Source organism: Rattus norvegicus, chromosome 17 (genome assembly GCF_021556685.1).
Source record: "Rattus norvegicus strain SHRSP/BbbUtx chromosome 17, alternate assembly SHRSP_T2T, whole genome shotgun sequence".
Lineage (NCBI taxonomy): Eukaryota > Metazoa > Chordata > Mammalia > Rodentia > Muridae > Rattus > Rattus norvegicus.
Genome location: NC_141550.1, coordinates 33,605,763 through 33,622,500, shown reverse-complemented (window position 1 = coordinate 33,622,500; position 16,738 = coordinate 33,605,763). Strand labels below are relative to the sequence as shown.

Sequence of the window (16,738 nt, the reverse complement as noted above, 5' to 3'; positions counted from 1 at the left end):
CGTCGTTTCAGGGAGGCTGTTAGCTTCCCTCTCATAGGAATTTTCAATAGTTGGGACCAAGTACTGCACTTGACATCTCTGCTTCTTGTGTGGTTTTTAAAAATGCTGTCTAGTCTACTGGAGTAGAACTTTCCCCGCCAGGAGGCTGCCTGTTGTGTATTAAGCTTCCTAGTTCCTCATAACTTCATAGTTCCCAGGCCATCTTTTTGGTGCTGGACTTTAGGGAATTATTTAATAGCTGGACAAGGGTCATGGAGGAGACGGAGTCCTCCCAGGTATCCAGGTAGGTTAGTCCATCCTCACAGTCAGGGTTCATTTAGATATGTTTAGCGATCACCTAATTATGAAGTAGTTCTGAATACCTGATAATTTTAATTAGTAAATTTTACTTAATTACATATCTTGAAAAGTATACAGTTTTGAGTAAATGCTATTTCCCAGAATATCCACAGTATCTCAGTGCAAATGGGAAATTAGCTCTGATAATGTTTCTTAGTGGGAATTGAAGACTGGGCATACAGCTCAATGGAAGGCTCTTGCTAGGCCCAAGATTCTGCACCCAGCCTGGGATGGGGGTTGGGCACTGATGTTGAACATCCGGCCTCCCTTCTTGGTTGCAAAAGTAAAATCCAAGAACAAAATGGGGTGGAGAGATGGCTCAGTGGTTAAGCGCACTGGCTACTCCTCCAGAGGTCCTGGGTTCAATTCCCAGCAACCACATGGTGGCTGTAATGGGATCTGATGCCCTCTTCTGGTGTGTCTGAAGACAGCTACAGTGTACTCACATACATATAAATCTTAGAAAGAAAGAAAGAAAGAAAGAAAGAAAGAAAGAAAGAAAGAAAGAAAGAAAGAAGGAAAGAAAGAAAAGGCAACGAAACTATAATCCTGGCCTTGAGCATTTTCTCGGTTCTAACTGGTGGTTGATATCAAATGAGACTGCAGATATGTGAATGAACCTAGAAAAGATAAGCAGTATTTCTAAAGTAGAGAGTAAATTCCAGCATATATCTGACTTTAAGGATTTTCGGTGCAGCAGGGCTCTGTAAAAAAGGGGGCAACAATTGTCCTCTAGGCAAAGGGCCTCAGAATATTGCCATACGGTCCATAGATGGAAAACATGCATGGACACACCCTTGATCTCTCCTGGTTTTCTTATTACATACTTAATTCATATGGGTGCTCACAGAGGAATCATAGCAGTCATTATATATCAAATAACAAAAAAGGTTTGATTTATATAGCATTGATTTATACAGCATTGATTGCTACAGAGAGCTCGGCCTGACTTGGTAAAGGCTGGCACTGCCTGGGAACGCAATCGATGCTCATAGCAAACTAGATCCATCAGAGCGGGCAAGCCGCTGTCTCGCAGCTGCCAGCTCTGGCTTCTCCTTGCGGCTCACAGCTGTGTCTATTGTACAGTCATCTGGTCCTTCAGGCTGAGCCCTTCTTTCTGTCAGGCCCATGAGCCTAACTTCCCCTGCATTTTACTTAGCCTTTTAATTGATCGTCTCACCCATTAATGTCTAGTTAACTAGCTAAATATAAAATCCACTAGGCAATTGGTTTCAAAGTGCCATGTTTATCTTCAATTATAGAACCAAGAATTCTATTTCCAGGCTATTCTATTCCAGGTATTGTAAGGGCAAACAAAACTGGTTTTTCAAATGGCTCTGAGCATGAACTGCTTTGCTGTGTTACCCTATGTAGCTTGTGGGTTTACTTATGAGTCCTAGGGTCATTTCATGGCACCCCAACTGAATGCTGTTGAGAAGAATTTTTAGTGATATCCTTTTTTAATGTCTTATTAAAGGTGGAACCTCTGCTAGCCAGACAACTGTATTTTTTTGCTCAACAAAACAGTGGACATTTTCTGAGGGGCTACGAATTACCTGAACACATTAGCACTCCAGATTACCACCGGTCCCTCCGTCATTCTTCCATCCAAGAGTGAGAAACCAACAGCAGGAATGATTTCATTTAATTGTAAATACTCGGACAGGACAGCCAGTTGGAGCTAAGAAGCGGGTTCCCACTTGAAGACAAAAACATGGATTCGTGAGGAGAAACAGCTGTATCTGCTCAACAGAGGAGCTTGGTCCAGAAAAGTGCTTGTCATCCAGGTCTTGACAAGTGCCAGTACTTGGGTGACTGTACCCCGGCTTATAACTGTGAAACTTGACAGTGTCGTGTTTACATGTACTTCAATACTGGCTTTAGCCTGGTGTCGATGGCCTTTCGCTTGAAGACTGAAAACCCGTGCCAGCATAAATCCCTGATAAAAGACATACATATTATTGGTCCATTTCTCAGGGAACGGAAGTCTAAACCAGAAACTACTCTGTCCATCCACAGAGAAGTGCACTCCCCAGTGGAGTAACTGTAGGACTCCTGGACCATGCCCACTGAGTGAAGGGTCTTGGTTCTTAGTCCCAGTCTAGGCTATCACGTCCTGGTCCTGCAGACTCTCTCTGAGTGGACCCTGTATCCTGTTTGCTCCCTCCTCTTGCCCTTCTCTAAAAACCAGCTGGTAGACTCTTGTTGCCACACACTTGAGCCAAAAAAGCATCAGGGACATATAAGATGAAGCAGTTTCGTATCTCCTCCAATCTAACAATGACTGCAAACTGCAAAGTACTTTTTGCTATCTCCCCTTTTTGTTTTGCCTCTCATTCTTTAGAATTGTTGCTTTTTTTTTTTTAAAGAAAGGGGGAAGGGAGGGAGGGAGGGAGGGAGGGAGGGGGAGAGAGAGAGAGAGAATACTAGAGAGAGATTTTTAAAATCCTGTGCCATTTCTCTTTCTATTTGTTTTGTTGGCCATCAGTAGTCTCCATGGCAACACTGGAAGGGCGGAGCCTTTGAGTAGTTTGAGAACTGTCCTGGACACCAGTGGTTCAGTATACAGCTGCAGACTCAGTGGGCTGTTTCTGCTTATTTTGTATATTAGATGCTTCCTTGTGCTAATAATAGTTTGACAGAGTCTCAAAATTACCAGGCTTTTCCAACAATACATTCTTTCACTGAATCCTGAAGAGTCTCCCTTGCCTTCATAAATGGTCTGATCCCTTATTTTCTTGTTACTGTTTTGTTTAGGTAGCTTTGGCATGCTACAGAATTTTCTCCTACCACAACATAATTTCTGTTTCTTCCAGGCTCAGAAAGAGTCAACTGTCACACACTGGCACTTACTTCTTTTTTTTGTTTAACATGCCACTCTTAATATTTCTTCTTAAGTCTTTCAGCAGCAGCATACATTCAATAAGCAGTGGACCATTGGGGTGTCATCTATGTTTTTATTTTTTAAAAGGAGCCTTTGATAAATAATACACATCACAGAAAATGGAAGCATGTTTCATAGAGAAGGGGAAAACTGAAAAGCATTTTGTATTTGAATCTTCCTTCCTAGAATTAGCTCCAAGAGTTCAGTCTGTTCTTTAAACATGTTTTACTTTTCAATACTTATGTATGAAGTTGCCTTTTTTTAGAGAGAGACAGAGAGACAGAGAGACAGAGAGAGAGAGAGAGAGAGAGAGAGAGAGAGAGAGAGAGAGAGAGAGAAATGTGATGACATTCTTATGTACCCAAGTATACAGACTTACCTCATCTTTAGAGTGGCGTGTGGAATCCCACTGCAGTGTGCCTGGGTGCTTCTTAGCCACCCGTTATGAGTGCATCCCAGCAGTCCTCTGAGTCTCGTGGACTGAAGTCGCTTATACATCTTATAGATGCAAAACATTCTGGGGTATATTATCCCAAGGGAAGATGAAGGCAAAATTGGGAAGCACTCATTTCCAGAGGCCCCAAGCCATAGCAGTCCTACCAGAGTGTATCAACCGTATCTTGTATTTTACCAAGGCTCTTTGCCTGGTCTTGGGTGACCATGACTCTTTCGTCCCATAAGCAGATGCTTTGTTTCAATTGCCCTGTGAGTTCTTTTTTCCCCCATTGCTGTTATGCTGCTTAAACAGTAAAGCTGACTTTTCTGGGAAATGCGTATGGTTTGGGCCCCCAGTTCATGTCTCACTGACAGACATGCATGCTGATGGCTTCCATCTTGAGGGATGGGAAGATAGGCAAACACTTCTGACACAGAAAGGAACACCTCCCTCATCCCCATTGAGACGAAGTGGGATGTACACAGTAGACTTTCGTTTGCTCTCACTGGAAGATTCTGTTGAAGAGATAGGCCGAGGAGCACTGCATCCTAGGGTGAAAATGGGCAACGGGTGCATGCTGTTGGTTTGGCTCCAGTGCTTGTGCAGGCATTAGTGTCTAACTTAAAACTAAAAGCCCTGAAGCCCCTCTGTTGTTGTCCCCGGACAGAGAAGGTGGTAGAATTCACCTGTAAAGATCCAGATAAACTCTGGGTTTGGAGCAAGGAGGGGCCTGCCTTATCGTGAGAATGCCAGGACCACAGAGGCCCGAATGTACTGCCTGAGTGGCTGTGTGTATGTGTGCCAGACACAGGAATTCCAGAGGCTGAGATTGGTGACTGACTAAGGCATATGTGAGGTGCCCTTGCCCTGCAGACAGGTTGAGTGTGAGCCCCAGCAGCAAAGGATTCTGGGAGTTGGGGTATCATGTCTTACAAAGGAAGAGCCTTCAATAATGCTATTAAAACTTACTTTCCCATTGCTGATATTTTGATAAAAATCCAAACAAGGTTTAAATGCCCTCTCATCCCTCTCCAGGCAGTCTTGTCCGTCCTGCTGGTGAATACTTTTATTGCTGTTGTTGTTGTTGTTGCTGTTGTTATTGGTGAAAATTGTGAAATTGTTAAGATCTCTGTTTTTGTTATTTATCTCCTTAAACTGCGCGGCTACTGTGTACAGTGCAGTGTTGCCACGAGTCTGCCGTGCCACACACATCTTTTTGCAAGTCACTTCTTCACTCACTGAAACCCGAGCTGTAAGTGAAATTCACTCATTCCTTGCCGACGGCAGTTCACTGTCACACGAACACAGGCCAGGCTGGTTTTCCTGGACTCACTTTCAACATGTCTCCAGAGTATATTGAAGTAGAAGATGCGTTTGGAAAGCCAGTTCTTATTAGACACTGCTACATGTGTCACACTCAAGTGGACCCACCTCAAGTTGAAGGGCATCAGTGCCCTTCTGCTCCATGGCCTGTGCACCCACTTTCATAGTGAAAGACCTGCTGGGGACCAGGACACAGAGATCTCTGGCTTAAGAGCTTGTCCTTTGGATGTCTGCCAAGTCTAAGTCCAACAGGAAAGCAGGTACCATCCTGCCTGCAGTGCTGGAGGGATAGCTCATGGATTTTGCTGTAAACTTGCTTCATGAGGAAAGCCGTGTGTTTTAAAATATTTGATAAATAAAGGATTTCTAAGAACATTGACCGTGGAGCATATTTAACACCATCCTCACAGCCCTTGAAACACTTCCTCTCTCTGCTGGGTTCTTGGTGAGGCTGTCAGCGGCCGACTTCCTTCCTGGTTGCCTGTGAGTCCCTGAAATCAGTTCTCTAAAGTTTTAAGCAGAGAGAGAGAGAGAGAGAGAGAGAGAGAGAGAGAGAGGAAGAGGAGGAAGAAGAGAAGAGAAAAGAAAAGAAAGGGAGGAAGAGTGGTAAGGAGGGAGGGAGGGAGAGGGAGAAAAAGCTAAGCCAGTTCTGTAACTATGCCACCGTTAGTCTGAGTCTGAGGGGAGCATCTATTCACACTGTGCTCCTTCTATTCTGTCTCCTCCCTAGATCTATGTTCTGAAAGGTCTGGTAGACCTGGTGTTTTGTTTGTTTGTTTGTTATGGGTTTTTTTCATTTTTAGAAAAATTTAATTTATAGTGTGTGAGTTTACGTCCTTGTAGGAACATGCACATGCAGTACCCGTAGGGCAAGGAAGGGGGTCTGATCTCCTGTGATTGTAGTTACAGGTGTTTGTTAGTCACATGTGGGGGAACTAGGGTCAGAACTCCAGTCCTCTGGAAGAGCAACAAGCACTCTTAACCAAGTTGAGCCATCTCTCCAACCAGGGAAAATATTTTTTAAATTGTTTTAATGTTTTGTTTTATGCTTCAGTTTCCTCTGAGTTCGTTGTCATGTTCGAACTCAGTATAGTGAGCCCACATTCTGATAGGAGAGATTCTGGGGGAGAGGCACAGGGTGTAGGTGGAATCTTGGGTATCTCCAAGAGAACCTTGGCTGAAATTCCTCTCTGAGAAGCTAAGTCAAAGAATGCCATTCTCAGCTGCATCACACTTCCTGACGAGGCTGTGAACTTCCATATCTTTCAGTGTCATAGGAAGACTGTCAGTCCAGGATAAGACCTTGGCCTGTGAAAATCCCAGAGATTCAGAGCTTTGAGAAGAGCCTTTGGTGAGGATCTAGAATGCCCAGAACATCAGGAATCAATTGCATTTACTAAATAATAACCAATTGCTCTACTATTTCTTTTTTTTTTTTTTTTTGGTTCTTTTTTTCGGAGCTGGGGACCGAACCCAGGGCCTTGCGCTTCCTAGGTAAGCGCTCTACCACTGAGCTAAATCCCCAGCCCCTCTACTATTTCTACGTTGGGAGTTTTCTGTGTCTTATTAGCATAGATAGGCTTAGGTTAACAAGCACAGCCAGGATTTCACCAGAGAGTTCTACTATTGAACCTGAGCTTGCCTGAAGAGATTTTGCTGACTTGAGTTTTTAAGTGGTATTGTGTTCCCATGGGACCGCTGGTCTTAGACTTTTCTTTCCAATTAGAACTTTTGCTGTTGGATTTGGTTTTTGTAATTAGTTGGTAGTATTGAGACAAACACAGTGGTGCTGCACATGGGCAATGCTCATCCATCCCAGAAAAAACATGGCCTTATTTCTGGGAAGAGACTACAGGGTTGGTTGTAATATCTTATGTTTTCTAGCAGAAATGACTTTCAATAAATGTTTAGTTAGGAATAATAGGGTACCCAAGGCCTACCAGGATGTTCTCTCTACAGCCTGAGCCAGTGGTCAAGGGCTACCTTTAGTATGTCTATGCACGTACCCTGTTCTTCCCTGGAAGACTTCTCCTGCCCACCTGCTTGCCTGGCCAGATCTCTCTCATGAGGACAGAGTGTCCTTTCTTTCTAGAAGGACTTCACCTCTCATGTGTACCCTGTTTGGTTCTGAGAAGGGTAGCATTTCTATGCCACTGAGAAACAATTTTATACTCTTTCTTTTACTTTGCCTTCTCTCCTTTGGGACCAGGGATCAAAACAACCAGAACACTGGGAAGCAGTGATCTGACAGAAGTATGCTGGAAGGAATGGTGAGAAACATGGGTTAGAAAAGACCACAGCTGCATGATGAAGGATGACCTCATGGTTGTCTGTGTGGATCAATACCTGAGAATGGTGGATATGCTGAGATGGGTCTGAGCAGAGCTGAATGTGGGCCAGAACACACACACACACACACACACACACACACACAAACACACACACACAGGCCTCTCTCACACACACACACACAAACACACACACACAAACACACACACACAAACACACACACAAACACACACACACAAACACACACACACAAACACACACACACAAACACACACACACACACAAACACACACACACAAACACACACACACACACACACACACACACACACAGGACGGTGGGGCAGAGTTGAGGTCCTATAAGCTCCCTCAAAGGCACACCTTCAATTATCTAATTTTTCTCACACTAAACCCAGCCTATCAAAGACTGTACTTAAGGTTATATCTCATCCCAGTAGTGCTTATCAGTCACAGAAGCTATGGACTTTGGTTTGTAATGTTTGTGTCTATAGCATAACACTGACCACTCCTTTTTTTTATTTCTTAACTTTTAATTGATCACTTGTGAATTTCACATCATGTACCCCAATCTCACTTATCTCGCATTCCTTCATATCCACCCTCCATCCTTCCCACCAACCCCCCACCTCCCAAAAATCTTGTTCTGGAAGCTGCAGTGTGTCCCTGTGTGTCATACAGTATACCCTTTTGTCCACACTTCTTTATGTGCAAGTGTTCATTGCAATAAGTCATTGGTCTGGTTCAAGGCCTCTGGCTTCTGCTACACTGTCATACTGGATCCTCACCAGGACTCCTTTCAGATAGAATATCCTCTTGCTGTTCTATGTCATGGAGATCCTGAAGCTTTGGTCCTGTAGGACTCTCCCCTTCACGCAGTTCAGCAGTTCATAGATGGGGTAGATGTTGGGGTCGGCCAACTCAAAGCCTCGGATTTGGACCTGAGTGATAACTGAGTTGTTCAGCATACCAGCTCTCCTGCACCCACACCACCAGCGTGAGCTCTCCAGCAGTGCACTGGCTAGCTCACCCAATGCCATGGGCGGTTAGGACCAGAGCAAACTTCCTAGCTCTCATGTCCTTGAAAAAGGTTCACCCATACCAACACCAGCAGGGACAACGGTACTCTGCTGCTTGGCAAGGTGCAGGACCCACTTTCTTGAGTGTTACAGCTAGTGAGGGACAGGGCCAGCTCTCCTGCTCTCTGACCTTGAAGCCAGCTTTTCCTGTGGCCATAGGTGGAGAGGGGTGAGGTGAGGGAGGAGGGCATCTCTTTCTCATCCATGCTATGCCACAGTAGACAAAGTGTGGTGCCAGCTCCCCCATGCTCATATCCTCGGGGCTGACTCACTTCCACCTCTGACGCCAAGGTAGCTCTACTGTGTTGTCCTGGTGAGGGGCAGGGCTCACCCTCCCAAGTGCTACAGCCAGTAAGGGTCAAGGAACAAAGGCCATTCTAAGACACTCACACCACTGGCATAGTTATTCATCAACAGGATACAACCCACAGTCATTAGGTAGAGAAAACCTCAGTTGAGAAAATGCCTCCATAATACTGGCCTGAAGGCAAGCCTGTAGTAAATTTTCTTAATTAGTGATTAAAGTGGGGAGGGAGTTATGGTCCCGGGTGCTATAAGAAATCAGGCTGATCAAGCCGTGGAGAGAGCAAGGCAATACACAGCACTCCTCCATGGCCTCTGCTTCAGTTCTGGCACCGACTTCCATTAAAAAATGGACTACAAGCTCTAAGCTGGAATAAACCCTTTCTTCCCCAAGTTGCATTGTCAGTCATGTTTTATCACAGCAATAGAAGCCCTAAGTAAGACTTCACAAACTAAGAGTCAAAGGATGGAAATCAGTTTACAAAGCAAATGGAAACAAAAACCAAAGTGTTAGGACTGCCTTCATATCTGATAGAGTTCAAATCTTCAAGTCAAAAAATAGCCAGAAGAGACAAATACAGTCGTTACAACATGACTGAAGGGACAGCTCTTCAGGATCTAATAACAGAGACACTGCTACAATACTCTTATATCTGATAAACATTTTCAGCAAAACAATAGTATACAAAACCAACATGCAAAACAAAACCAACATAGCTTTTTAAACATATAAAAACAAAGGATGACCCAAGAAAGAAGAAAATAGGGTAACTATTTACACAAAAATACTAGGGCTCATGTTCATTAAGAAACCTTAAAATGCATGAAAGACAGATCTAGGTACAATAACAGTGGGAGATTTCAATAATTCCCACTCAATTTTTTTTGCCAGATAGGGTTTCACCATGAAGCCTTGCTGGGCTATAACTTACTATTCAATCAAGCTGGCCTCAAACTCACAGAGGTCCACAGGGTTAGGGTTAGGGTTAGGGTTAGGGTTAGGGTTAGGGTTAGGGTTAGGGTTAGGGTTAGGGTTAAGTCCCCCTGCCTCTGCTTTTAGCATGTTGAGATTAAAGAATCTGACATCATGCCTAGTCTCATCTTCAGACAGCTATCTTGGATGGCTAACTTTAATTGGCAACCTAATAAAGTCTAGGATCATCTGGGAAGAGACTCCAGACTGTCAATATGAGCCTTAGTCTTTGGGTAAGCCTGTGGAGAATGTCTGATGTAAGTTAATTGATGTGGGAAGGCCCGGCCCACTCTAAGTGGCACCATCCCCTAGGCAGGGCTCCTGTTCTGTTTGAGAGTGAATAAATGTGCTGAGCACAAGCACGTACGTGTGCATTCATTTCTCTCTCCCTTCAACTGTAGTTTTGATTTGACTTGCTGTTTGATGTTTTTGCCTTGGCTCTCCCACTATGATGGACTGCAACCTAGAAATTTAAGCTGAAATACAGACCTTTTTCTCCTCAAGTGGTTGTGTGTGTGAGAAGGAGATGGAGAGGGAGAGGAAGACAGGGGGTGGGATGGGGTGGGGAGAAACAGAGACAGAAAGACAGAGACAGAGAGACAGAGAGACAGAGACAGAGGAAAGTATTTTTTAAGTTACAGGAACAGGAATGAAACTAGGAGTTTCAAAACTAAGAGTAAGCAAAGAGTCTTCACAACTAAAGCAGGCCAGCTATCAACTGGATTTAACAGGTATCAACAGCTTCATCCATCTAAAAGATAAAAAGTATACACTATTCTCATTTAACCATGGAATCTAACCTAAAACTAACCACTTAAAAACTAACCTAAACTTGTTGCCTGCATATGGAGCCTATTCTCCTAATTGAGCTGCCTTGTCTTGCCTCAGTGGGAGAGGATGTGCCTAGTCCTGCAGTGACTTGATGTGCCAAGGTTGGGTGATACCCAGGGGTGTCCCCCTACTCAGAGGAGGAATGGGGAGAGAGCTATGTGGGAAGGGCTGTGAGGAAGGGGGGCTGTGATCAGGATGTAAAATGAATAAATAAATTAATCAGTGAAGAGCGAAGCAAAACAACTCACATTATAAACCATAAAACAATCCTTAACAAACAAAACGAATGTTTGAAACCCCTTGCTCTTCATCATACCATAGTAGAATAGAACTAAAACTAAAAATTATAGCACCCAAAACTACACACATTCTAGGAAAGTGAGCAATTTACTTCTAAAAGAGCAGTGAGTCATTGAAGAAGCAAGAGGAGAAAATTTTGAATCCCTAGAGTCAGACGAAAGTAACAGCTCAAGTTACCACAGCTTCTGATGCACAGTTAAGGCAGACCTACAGAAAGAGGGATAGCCATATGTGTTTCCATTAACAGAAAGAATAAGGCAGACTTCAAATAAAATATTAAATAATGCACTGGAAGTTTCTAGGAGAAAGAAAAAAAGAAAGAGTAGAGGGGGGAGAGACAAAATTTGTATGCAGTAGATAGCAAGAAAAATAAAGATACAATCAGAAATCAATAAAATGGAGACTAAGAGAGCAATACATAAAGCCAACCAAAGAGTTGGTATTTGAAAAGATAAACAAGTTTGATAATACTTATAGAGCAAAAAAGAGAAAACTCTCAGATGAAGAAAACAAGAGACAAAGCAGGGGATGCGAACATAGACTACAGTGAAATCCAAAGGACCATTGGGGAATACTTTGAAAATTAAATTTCCAAACCTCAGAAGTCTAAATGAATGGATACATTTCTAAACATATATGATCTATTAAAGTTAAATCAAGAAAATATAAACAGCATAACTGGGCTAAAAATAACCAATAATATTGAAGCAGTAATTAAAAATCTCCCCACAAAGAAAAGTCTCAAACTAGATAGATTCACTGCTTAATTATTCCAAACTCTTAATGAAGATTTAACAGAATACTCTCAAACTGTTCCACCAAAAAGAGAGAGACGGGACAGGACCAAAGTCCTTTCACAAAGCCAACAAAACCCTGACTGCAGAACTGGGAAAGGATTCAACAACAAAAATTAAAAACTGTAGACCAACTTCCATTAAGAAGTCACAACAAAATACTTGCAAACCAAATTCAGAGGTCAACAAGACAATACGTCATAATCAAGTTCGTTTCACCTCAGGAAAGCACGATTAGTCTAGCATATGCAAATCAATACATGTAATTATAGTGAGCTTAAGGACAGAAATAAGAAGATTGTCTCAAGAGATGCAGAAAAGGCATTTGAAAATGCTTAACATTGGGCTGGAGAGATGGCTCAGTGGTTAAGAGCGCTGACTGCTCTTCCACAGGTCCTGAGTTCAATTCCCAGCAACCATATGATGACTCACAACCATCTGTAATGAGATCTGATGCCCTCTTCTGGTGTGTCTGAAGATAACTACAGTGTACTCACATATAAATAAATAAATCATTTAAAAAAAAAAGAAAGAAAATGCTTAACATTGAAGGACTTCCTGAATAAACAAGGAATAGAAGAAACATTATACAAACCTTGTAAAAACTTACAGCTGATTAAATGGAGAAAATGCAAGAGGATTTCTTCTAAGATCCGGAACAAGACAAGGTCACATTGTCTCTATTATTTTTCAATATACTGCTTAAAGTCTTAGCTAGAGCAACAAGGTAAGTGAAAAAAAAATGAAGGGAATATAAATAAGGAAGAAGTCAAGGTATCCTTATTTGCATATGGAGCTTCCCTATTTGCATACAGCATGCATATATTTAAACTCTACTCAAGACTCCACCAAAAACCTCTTAGATATGATTAAATATTTTCTGCAAAGAAACAGGACACAAAAACAACATGCAAAATCAGTAGCTTTTCTATGTAGAAATATGAAACTACCTAAGAAAGATAAGTTAAAAAAATAATTATTCATAAGAGCTTCAGAAACAGCTAGACATGAACCTAATAAAGAATATGGCTGGCCTCTAAGGCGAGGCCTTTGAGACACTGAAGAAAGAAATTAAAATTGACATTAGAAGATGTAAATGTCTCCCATACTTATGGAATGACTTAAATTAATATTGTAAAACCAACTAGACCCCTGAAAGGGAATATAGTTCAATTCAATGTCCAACGAAAGTCTAACGTTGTTCTTGACAGAAATCCTAAAGTTTATATGGTATCATGAAAGTCATTAAAGAGCTAAAGCCGTTCTAAGCAGAAAGAACAATGCTGTAGGTATCGTAATACCTGACTTTGAATGGCACCTAAGTGACAAAGGCAGTGGCACTGAACAGACTAAACTAATGAACTAGGTTAGAGTAACCAGAAACAAGGCCACACACTGTAGCCAAATAGTTTTGGATTAAGGTGTCAAAAACATACATTAGAAAAAAGGTAGGTTCTTCAAACAATACTAGGAGATCCAGATAGACACATGTCAAAGGGTGAAATCAGATTAGTGTGCCTCATACTGCACAAAAATAAACCTGTAATTGATCAAAAACCTTAATATAAGACCTGAAACACTGAAACTGCTAGAGGTAACTGACACAAGACAGAAACATAGACAGCGAATCTCTGAAAAGGACACCCATGACACAGGACACAACCCCAAGGATTGACAAATAGGATTAAACAAAATAAATAAAGGAAATAAAAAGCTTCCCCACAGGAAGGAAACAGTCACTAGAGTCAGGATCCAGATTATACAGAACAGGGGGATTTTGTTTGCCAACTACACTTTCAACAAAGGGTTAATATCTTGGGGTGGGAGATATATATATATATATATATATATATATATATATATATATATATATCACAAAAAATAATTTTCTATTCAATAAATGGGCTAAAGGACCACATAGACAGTTATCAAAAGAAGAAACACAAATGACCAATAAAACTTTAAAGACCTGTTCAACATCATTTACCATCAGAAAAGTGCAAGTTGAAACTGTACAGGACTCAAGAAACAATCACCAACGGACACTGGCAAGGACAGCGGTGGAGACAGGGAGGAGTCCTTGTCAGTGTTGGGGCAAGTGTGAACCCATACAGCCTCTATGGAAATCAGCATGGAGGTTTCTCAAAAAACTAAAAATAGAACTACCAATGGCCCAGCCTTTTTATTCCAAGAATAGACCAAAGGATCCTAAGGGCAATCAAGAGATGCTTGCCCGTCCATGTTTATTGCGGTCCTAGTCACAAAGGCTAGGAAACACAATGACACCCAACGGTAGATTAATAGCTAAAGTGATAGTGCATGTTCATAATAAAATTGTAGTTGACTGAAAAGAAAAATCAGAATATTTGCAAGTAAACAGATAGAATAGGAAATCACAGTGTTAATTAAAATAAGCCAGAGTGAGAAACAAAAACTCATTTTCTCCCTTGTGCATGTGCCTCTCTTTATACACGTATCTTGAATGCACAAAGGTTTCCTGGGTCTGTCAGGCGGTGAGGCTCGTGCGGGATGGGGAACATGCTGCAGCCAAGTGGCTCCTTTTAGTGTTCTTTAACAGGGAGCCTAAACTTATAATAAATTCTGTTAGGAACAAAAGGGAACAAATAGTCATCATGTCTGTTTTGAACTACATTTTGCTATCATCTCTGTGCTTAAAATTTCCTTAAAAGGTTTGTTTTATTTATGTGTGTGCATCTGTGTATGGGCATTATGCATTTGTGTAGATGTTCACTGAGGAAAAGAGGGGTGCTGCATCCTTAGTCAAGAGTTAACAGGAAGTTGAGAGCTGCCCAACCTGGGTGCTAGGAACTGAACTTCTGTCCTCTGGAGGAGTAGCAAGTGCTCTTAACCACTGAGCCATCTCTCCAGACCTTCATTTTTCTTTTAAACTAACAAAACGTATATATATTCAGGGGGATGTGCACAATGTTTCATTACATGTACCATGTACAGTTCGAATCAAGGTGAGTATAAGAGTGGGGGGTATGGTACCCTCCAGTCCACCCTTACAAATGACGATCATTTCCTCTACTTGCCTGCATCCCATCTGGTGTTGGGACGGAACCCTGAAGCTGACTGTGGTGGATGTTTTCACTGCACAGGAATCTGTAGACACTGCAGACTAGAGTCTTATCTCTTCTTGTTGCTGACTGGTTGTAAGCATTTGTTGGCACAGCGCAGCACTGCCTGGGCAGCGGTTGGCTATTTCACTCCTATTCCTCCTCCCTCTGTTCTAGCTGCTTTCCAAGCATTAGGATTCTCAAGAGGAGCAGTGACAGACATGAGAGGGGCCTGGCGTCTTTTGCTTGCTGCTAACAGCATAGAGCAGCCTTGCCTTGTAAGCCTTGACTGGAGGCAGACGGCTGAATGGTGGGTCCTGAATAGACCAGGTGGGAAGGAAGGAAATCACCAGGACCTTCAGTGGGGGATGGGAGATGTAGAGAGAATCTCTTATAAACATCACCTGTCAATAAAGAAAAACGATGGCCAATGAGCTGAGGCAGGAAATAGAAGGAAGGAAGAGAGGATTTTGGGAAACACTAAGATACAAGACTGGGGAGAAGAGAATCTCGAGAGATGAGATGGGAGAATGATGGGGAAGACAGACGTAAAAGAATACACTGAGTGAGATGCAGAGGAGACTCGAAGAAATAAGTGGGACTAAAGAAGGGGTAACTAACCTCATGGTAGACATTGAATAGCTTTAATGGGTTGAACAAGTTATGAGCTGGTCAGGGAATGACCAAAGTTTATAGCCAAAACATTTAGTAAACAATTAGTGTGTTTTTCTGAGAGCCAGGAATAGGAAGCAAAGGAAGATATTATTATTATTATTAATTTTTTTTAACAAGAAGAGTCTCAGAGCTCCCATCTCTGCAGGTCCAGTCTCAGGGATTTGTCCTAGGAATGGACCACAACAGTGACTGCCTACATGTGCCTAGGTCTCATTGGCCCTCCATCCTCCTTCCCTGAATTTTATGTACTCTGTGACCAAGGAGATGTCCACTCCCACTGAGGCCTCTCTTACTGCATCTCACTCTTCATCTACTCCAACAGTGGGCAGAGGAAGTGAACACGATCACACTCACAGAAAAGACAGCACAAGTCCTTACACCTTCAACTTCCTCCTGCTGCCATCACAATGTGGCTGCCACCTGCCCCCTATCTGGACCGAGCATGCCATCTGCTTGGGGTCACCCAGGTTTGAGAGAGAGCTGCCTGACATTAAAGAAGTCACATGGAAACAAGGAACAGAGTTGCATGGCCTAAGTTTGGAGACCCGAGGAAGGTCTTAGACCTCAAGTCTTTAGTTTAAGAGAATAGCCCGATGGAGGCATGCTGACTAAGGAGGAGACAGCGGCCACCCTTTTTCTTACATTCTTCCTAAGCTTTCCAGAGTGGCCTCTCAATCCAGAGGTAACAGTCCAACAGGCAGGGAGCCCCCATCACTCGACATGTTCCACCTTTGCTGAATGCCCACTTAGGGAGCAAGCATAATGACAGAGGACTGTGTTGATGAGGGCACGAGCTTTGGAAGGTGTGTGACTGGAAATGAGCGGAAAACATTGCTGTGGGTGAGCTTCGCTGTGCTGTTCTTCATTTTTATTCCAGTGATGCTGTTGTCTTTGTTCAGACATCTTAAACTCAGTTGTTAGGTCGGTATTAGTAATTCCAACTTCTTGTTTAATTTCCATGCAAGATAGGGCTTGCCTGTAAAGTGCGCTGACAGAGGCAGCATTCTATATTTAGTGAGGCAGATGCTATCTACAAATTACAGGGAAGTGATTGCATCAAGGTCCCTGATTGGTGAAATAAACCACAATAAAGAAAAGAGGAGCCGGAGAGAAGCAGCGTTCTAGAAGTCACTGAGAACCAAAGTGGCTTGACTCTGATTGGTTGATGATTTCTTGGTCCCCAAATGTCCTCCCATGCCTGAGCAGCGTGGCCTTCATGCCCTTGGGGTTAGAGGAAGAACAATCACATTAAACAATTTCCTCTATACCCTGAGAAAATGATTATCTATGGACAGTTAAGAGTCTAAACCTCGGGGTTGGGGATTTAGCTCAGTGGTAAAGCGCTTGCCTAGCAAGCGGAAGGCCCTGGGTTCGGTCCCCAGCTCTGAAAAAAAAAAAAAAAAAAAAGAGTCTAA

General features: G+C 42.6%; 1 protein-coding gene across 9 annotated transcripts in view; it reads left to right on the top strand.

The window, feature by feature from the left end:
* Irf4 (interferon regulatory factor 4) overlaps window positions 1-5,361 on the top strand; it is an 18,256-nt gene extending 12,895 nt beyond the window's left edge. For 8 of the 9 annotated variants that reach the window (XR_015640706.1, XM_087590068.1, XM_087590065.1 and 5 more), the window contains one exon: window positions 1,817-5,361. Coding sequence is in view for 8 of the 9 variants with exons in the window: in XM_087590068.1 (XP_087446194.1) it covers window positions 1,817-1,957 (141 nt within the window). In the remaining variant the exon portion in view is untranslated. 9 annotated transcript variants of the gene reach the window in all.
* The last annotated feature ends 11,377 nt before the right edge of the window (window positions 5,362-16,738 follow it).